We start from the raw sequence: 6,936 nt of genomic DNA, 5'->3' as shown, positions 1-6,936 counted from the left end.
TCATTTATATACTTTTCATTGATTTACAATGGTTTGTCGCTAATGCAAAAAATAAATGTTCTTAATTTAAGAAACAGGATTGTTCCATTATGAGACTAGCAGTACAATATCAATTGCTTCGGCCTAGTGATTTGTCGTGCTTTAGTTGGAAGAAATGCGAGAAAAAAACAAATTTACTTAACCATCGAGAATCAAACCCTAAATTTATTTCAAAAAATATTCAAAAAAAAATTCTCTTAGTTTTTTTTGATTCTTTTGAATTTTATAAGCTATTATATAGGTAGTGGATGTCTATAAATAATGAATTTTTTGTTCATTTATTTTTTTCAACATATTGACTTATTTGAACCTTCATTTGTTGCTAAATTTGCTTCTTTTTTTTTGTTTCTATTCACCTTATCTAACTGCTGCCAAATGCTGCATTTTTTCCCGCTGGAAAATAATTTTTTTTTAGATAGAAGAAAAGAAACCTTTTCTCTTAATCGGATGTCACCGAGAAGACGGGGAAAAAAAAAGTTGAGATAAAAAAAAAGGTTAGGTAGGGAGCAAAGGTAAGAGACAAGCGTTGGGTCTGAACGTTCCGGGAAAGAGCCCAGCACTCGAGTGGAGATGCAAAGCGAAAAAGGCTTAAAGAAATATAATAACCATCACAAAACTTGAGGAGGAGAACAGATGGCAGAGGAGATGGCGAGTCCCATTCCGCTGTAAATATTCCAGAATGCAACATTATTACGAAGATTCTTCCTTTGAGCAAAAGATATTTCTACCATTTAAAACTCAATGTTCTATTACGAGTTGAACCCTTTTAGCCCCACTTTGAGCCATAAAGTGAGACGCCACCGCAGGACACTAGTTTTCTTTATTCGCTCGTAAGGTGGGGAGATAGAGGGCGGACTTATCCATTAAAGCTCATCTTCTCTTCCAGTCCAAGGTCCCATCAGAATGACTGATCGTGCTAGGCCTAGCTAATGAGGCAGTAAGCTATTTTGCACTAAGACTGTCACGCCTCCAACCCGAAATCACAAGTTAGAAATCGCGGCAGCTACCATATACTTATCGAAAACTTTCCCCACAAGTATGCAAGACGTCTCAACATAATTTCATGAAGAAGCAGCAGAATAAATTTAAATAATTAATATTTTAATTCTAATTTAAATAACAAAATTAATAATATTCTAAAATCTTATATCAACTCTAAAATAAAATCTAATCTAAATAAAAAATGTCAGAATTTTATCTCTAGTCGCTCTCCCATGACAAATCCCCGAGTCGGGCTAATTCTTCGGATCCGTAAAAACAACAAAAAATTATATAATGAGCTAAATAACCCCATTAAGTAATAAATATCCTAACTAGATAATTTTTATAATAACATAAGATACAATAGTAAAACACAAATTACCACGAATCAATATAAAAACATCACCAATTCTGTTTCAAAACACAAATCTTTGAAGATCCATATCTTTCAAATATTCATATAGATAATCATAAATCTAATTTGAACAAATTATATTCAACTCAACAGCTTTTAACTTTGGGCACACTTATATCTTGTGACTAGGCCAAAAATAGAACTGTACTTCTACCCTGCGGAGCGAACTAGAATACTATACTAATATCTTGCGGAGTGATATAGAATACCACACTATATCTTTCAGAGTGGGCCAAAATACCATATTTATATCCTGTGGCGAGGCCAGAAGCTGAATCAATAAAGCTCAATAATAGTTAGAGTGCCAATGCATAATTTCCAATTGGAAAAGTTCAATACATAGTCGGGCTAAGAGATTAAATCTGATACATATCAAAGTTCTTTTTATAAAATAGCATATATATCATAATCGAGTCAAAATATGCATATACTATATAAGATCTGTACACGATATAACTATAGCCCGAAAAATATTACTCTAAATTATATATCGATTTTTCATTCAAAACACCATCTTATAAAATTCAAAAATTATATAAATTGATTAACAATTTCTTTGATATAAAAATAATATTATATAAACTAGATCATTACTTACCTTGCAAGCGAAACCAAACTATAGGTCCAAATAATTTTGACAATCCCTTTTAGAACCTAAAACTTCAGAGAGCACTCAAATGAAATTTTCGGTGAGCAACGTGAGTCTAAGACTGTTGGAAGAATGAGAAGTAACCAACGGTGGTCTAGCGGTGGTGATTGAAAAAATCTATCGGCGGTGAGGCGAAAGAGGGCGTGGGGGCTTCAAATAGCCGTTGGATACTACGTTTCCTAGCTAATGTAGGATATCGGGATGGAGGAGAAGTCCATCACCCACTCCAAGTCGAACAGGGCTCTATCTCTTTTTTTTATCTCCTACTCCAAATCGAACAAGTTTCGATTTTTTTTGGGTCTCCTACTCTAAATTGAACAAGGCTCTATCCCTTTCTTTTTTTCTATCTTCTACTCTAACTCTTACATCTAGGTCAGTCATGTGAAATAGGCCCAATTCCTTATTTGCTAGGCTGGGTATTACAAAGGCTTACTACGCAACAAAACCTAGTATGGTCCCTACCAATCCCTTCCTTCTACTAGACTGAATATAAATCCAATTTGCAAAGTTAGATCCTTAGCAATCCGATTCACGTCTAATGCCTGATGGTTATCTGACTGTTTATTTTGTTCTGTGCATGTTCTCAAGAGTTAGGACTTGTTTCTTTTCCTTCCTTTTATTTTATTAGCGAATGTTGAGACTTAGTTTATTGGTCTATGATTTTGTAACCTGTACCTCTCATCACAGTTAGAACGTTTTAATATGGATTTAATTTTTTTATCCTGGTGACAATGATCTTATCACGCAACAACATTTTGTTCTCTTTCAGAATTACTTTATCAGAAAGGCTGATTATGACACATTCTATTACTTTATTCTAACAACAATCGAAGCAAAGCCAAACCATGCAACTTAAGGCTAATCTTAGCATTATCCTGGTCAATGATAGTAATCCTAGGATCCATCACAATAACACAATTGTGTTACTGATGGACAAGAGTTGACCCTGCTGTAATTCATGTTTGGCTATCCACGGATGCTCTCCATCATACACGTCATACATCTGTTCTCAAATGTAGTTGCCCTGTGTATCTCAATGGGGTTTCCATGTACCGGATGGAGGCACCCAACTATCTTTCCCTGATGGTGTGGTCCAGAGGATGCTATCAACAACTGGAGAGAGGGAACAATGACATTTGTAGCCTATTTTCACTTACCATCCTCTCCAATTCACAACCACTGATTCTTCAAACAGGATAGGATCCTGACTCCTATTGAGATTCATTGTCAAGTCTAATCCTATAAGAATAACACTTCTATCAATACATCTATTTTAAGGAGGAAAGTGTGGTCAACGGAAAAGTAATGAGGTGTCTCTTGTTTGGTTGGAGTTTTCAAAGAAGAGAGACTAGAAAGTTGTATTTTCATGAAAATATGATTCCCACGTTTTATGGAAAAGTATTTTTCATGAGAAACATGGAAAAGTTATTTTTTCGTAAGTCGGAAATCACTTCATTTTTATTTTTTTTCCAAAAAAGTCCTTCAAAATTAAAGCAACATTAAAGAACTAATTTTTATTAAGGGTATAATAGAAATTATACATAACTTTTTCAGAAAAGTAGATGATCAACCAAACATAAGCATTCTGTAAATCTATCACTTTTTTATTTTCAACCAAATATACTAAAGGTACTTTTCCAGTTATTCTCATTTTAGAATGTTTTCTGTGAACCAAACGAATCCATAATTTTTTTTTAATTACGGAGGGAGGGAGGGAGGGAGAGAGAGAGAGAGAGAGAGAGAGAGAGAGAGAGAGAACAAAAGTGATGTAAGATTCTGGAACTGCTCCCTTGTTTTAATTGCCGTGCCAATGCGATGGATAGCCACTGCAACCAAGAGCAAACCGACAGATGAGTCCGCCGAGGACCGCTGATAATAACCGGCACGCCCCACGCACACGCGGGAGACCGTGCCCTTCCGGTCTTCTCCTTTCCAGGCTCGCAACGCAAAACCCTCCACGCTCGCCGGCCCCACGCCTTTTCCTCACCCTCGCCTTTTTTTCTCGGTCTCACGTTTCCAAGCCCATCCCTCAGCTTTACAGTCTGGCCGCGGGTCCAACCCACATAACTCCGCACTCCCTCCCAAATCCCCAACCGAAATAACCCACCCTACTTTCCTTTCTTTCGTTTCCCAAAAACTCATAGGATTCCGGATACCCAATCTAGTTACCAGCTTTACCGATTGAATTCTTGTAATTACCCTTCACTCTTTTTTCCAGGGATAAACCCGAAGCAAACCATGAAGGCGGCCGGGCCCGGGCTTTGGAAAAGAAAGATACTGGAGTTTGTAAAGTACTGCGTTCGGTGGGGAGCTAAAAAAATATTATAGGAAAGGGTCAAGTTGGTGCTTGGTGGTGGAATGTTCTGGAAAAAGAACTCCCCTACCGTGACTCTGCAAAGACGTGAACTTAAAATCATCAAAGTAGTAAACAACCGACAGGAACAAGAAAACGATGGATCATTTGATTTAATTCCCCCACTTAATCAAACAAATTAGACACACACCCCCCTCCGTACATTACACATGACAAAGAGAGCACAAAACCAGCTAAGAAAAAGAAGGTTTAAGTAAAAGCAACAACTCTGCCTTCCTCTTTTTTTCACTCTCACATACACAACAAACCAAACGAGCAAGACCGAGCCTTTTACACCACCACCACCACCACCTTAGTAATTTACTAAGTAGTACTCTTTCCAGTCTCAGTTGTGGGGGTTGCTCCTGAACGAACCCAGCGCCTTGATGGCCGCCGCTCTTAGGATGTATTGGTGGTACGCCGCCGCGGCCAACGCCCCGGCGAACGGTCCCACCCAGAAGATCCACTGCCACACCATGAACACGCAAAAAGAAAACGTTATAAACTTATAATTGAGCCCAAAATTACCGCAAATGATTATAATTTGACAAACTCTCTTAATAGTTTTCTCATCGTAATTTTAGTAACCTGGTCATCCCAGGCCTTGGCCTGGTTGTAGATGACAGCAGCTCCCAAGCTCCTGGCCGGATTGATGCCGGTCCCGGTGATGGGAATGGTGGCAAGGTGCACCATGAACACCGCGAACCCGATGGGAAGTGGAGCCAAGACCTATTGGTATGGATAAGCAGCACCAAAAAAAAAAATAAAGGTGAGCGGGCTTATAATTTGGTGCTCGCTAGCTGGGAAGTAGCATATGAGTACGGACCGGGACGTGGGAGTCACGGGCGTTGCGCTTGGGGTCGGTGGCGGAGAAGACGGTGTAGACGAGGACGAAGGTGCCGATGATCTCGGCGCCGAGGGCGGTGCCCTTGGAGTAGCCGGCAGCGACCTCGTTGGCTCCCCCGCCCAAGGAGTTGTAAGCGGGCTTCATGATACCCTTGACGATGCCCACCCCGCAGATCGCCCCCAGGCACTGCGCCACCATGTAAAGCACCGCCCTCACCAGCGACACCTTCCTCGCCAGAAACAGCCCGAACGTCACCGCCGGGTTAATATGCCCCCCTTCGATTTTTAAAACAAGTCAGTATTACGAAAAAAAAAAAAAAGAGGAAGAGAGAGAGAGAGATTAACTAACCGGAGATGCCTGCGGTGCAGTAGACGAGGATGAAGATCATGCCGCCGAAGGCCCAGGCGATGCCGAGGTACCCGACGCCGCCGCACTGGTCGTTCTGGGACTGGACCCTGTAGCCGATGACGGTGGCGATGGTGACGTAGAGGAAGAGGAGGGTGGCCACGAACTCAGCGATCAAGGCACGGTAGAAGGACCACAGCCGGAGCTCCCCCATGTCCAGCAGCGGCGCCGGCGGCGGATCCGTGTAGTCCTTCGCCGACGCATGCCCCGCCTCCTCGCTCACCTCCTTCGACATCTCTCTCCCTCTCTCTCTCACTCTCTTCTCTTTAGAACGAGGAAGCGATAAGAGGTCGGGGGGGATTTATGGAAAACAAAGTTGGGGGCGGTGGAGGAGATTATTATGACAAATGGTATAACTGAGTGGGGCCCACAACTTCTGTGGCATCTTTTTGTTTACCGGATAATTGTGGGGATTGTTTGTTGTCATGCTTGTCGTCGCGCTTTTTTATTTCTAAATCGATGAAAGGCCGAGGGAAGAGGGTTTGGGAGAGAGAGTTGGGAATGGGGACCGGGTTACAGCGAGACCATGTGATGGGATCATGAGTAGGGAAAGTAGCAATAGGGTTGGGTGGGGAGCAAGATGAGACGGAGGATAAGATTCCATCGCACACAGCATCAAAGAACTACTTTGATTGGTGAGAAGGATTTTTTTCTCATTAATTATTGTTTTTTTGAAAAAACACCCATATATGAATATATGGTATCTTAAAAAATTAATTATTAGGTACTTGATTGTTGATCGAAAAATAGTATATTTTAGAGTGACTTATTTTTGAATGAGCACCTACCGACCTATGAAAATTATGTAAAATACTTGTTATACTTTTAATAATAAAAAACATCACTTCTCATTCTACCTAAAAGTTTAAATATATTTTTGGAAACAAAATATCCTACTTCAAGCCGGTGAAAATTGGATTTTTTTTTATCTCATATGGATTTTTCTTTTTCATAAAGAACTTGTTCAGTCCGCAGAAAAAGAATGCAAAAGTGGAGTTAACTTGAAAATGGAAAAATACTTAATGTTTGGTTAAAGATTTTAAAATAGAGAAATATAAAATTAGTTTTTTTTTTCTTAAGAATATGATTCTCATATTTTATTTAAAAAAAATTCATATAGGATATACGAAAATTCAATTCTCACGATTGTAATTTTTTTCAAAAGTTTCTTTAAGCTTTTAAATAGAATAGAAAAGATTTTTCACTTTATTAAGTGTATAATAAATATTCTATATAATTTTTTTAAA

At 39.5% G+C, this 6,936-nt stretch overlaps 1 protein-coding gene across 1 annotated transcript; it reads right to left on the bottom strand.

Moving 5' to 3' along the window:
- Positions 1-4,522: 4,522 nt before the first annotated feature.
- Positions 4,523-6,005, bottom strand: LOC103719589 (probable aquaporin PIP2-6). Its single transcript, XM_017845843.3, has 4 exons — positions 5,633-6,005; positions 5,264-5,559; positions 5,026-5,166; positions 4,523-4,903 (listed from the first exon to the last, which is right to left on the bottom strand). The coding sequence occupies exons 1-4, from the start codon at positions 5,922-5,924 to the stop codon at positions 4,784-4,786; spliced, it is 849 nt and encodes a 282-aa protein (XP_017701332.2). The 5' UTR covers positions 5,925-6,005; the 3' UTR covers positions 4,523-4,783.
- Positions 6,006-6,936: the final 931 nt, after the last annotated feature.

The sequence above is a fragment of the Phoenix dactylifera genome, chromosome 2, assembly GCF_009389715.1.
Source record: "Phoenix dactylifera cultivar Barhee BC4 chromosome 2, palm_55x_up_171113_PBpolish2nd_filt_p, whole genome shotgun sequence".
NCBI lineage: Eukaryota > Viridiplantae > Streptophyta > Magnoliopsida > Arecales > Arecaceae > Phoenix > Phoenix dactylifera.
The sequence above is the reverse complement of the archived record's forward strand: the minus strand, read 5'-3'. Positions and strand labels throughout refer to the sequence as shown.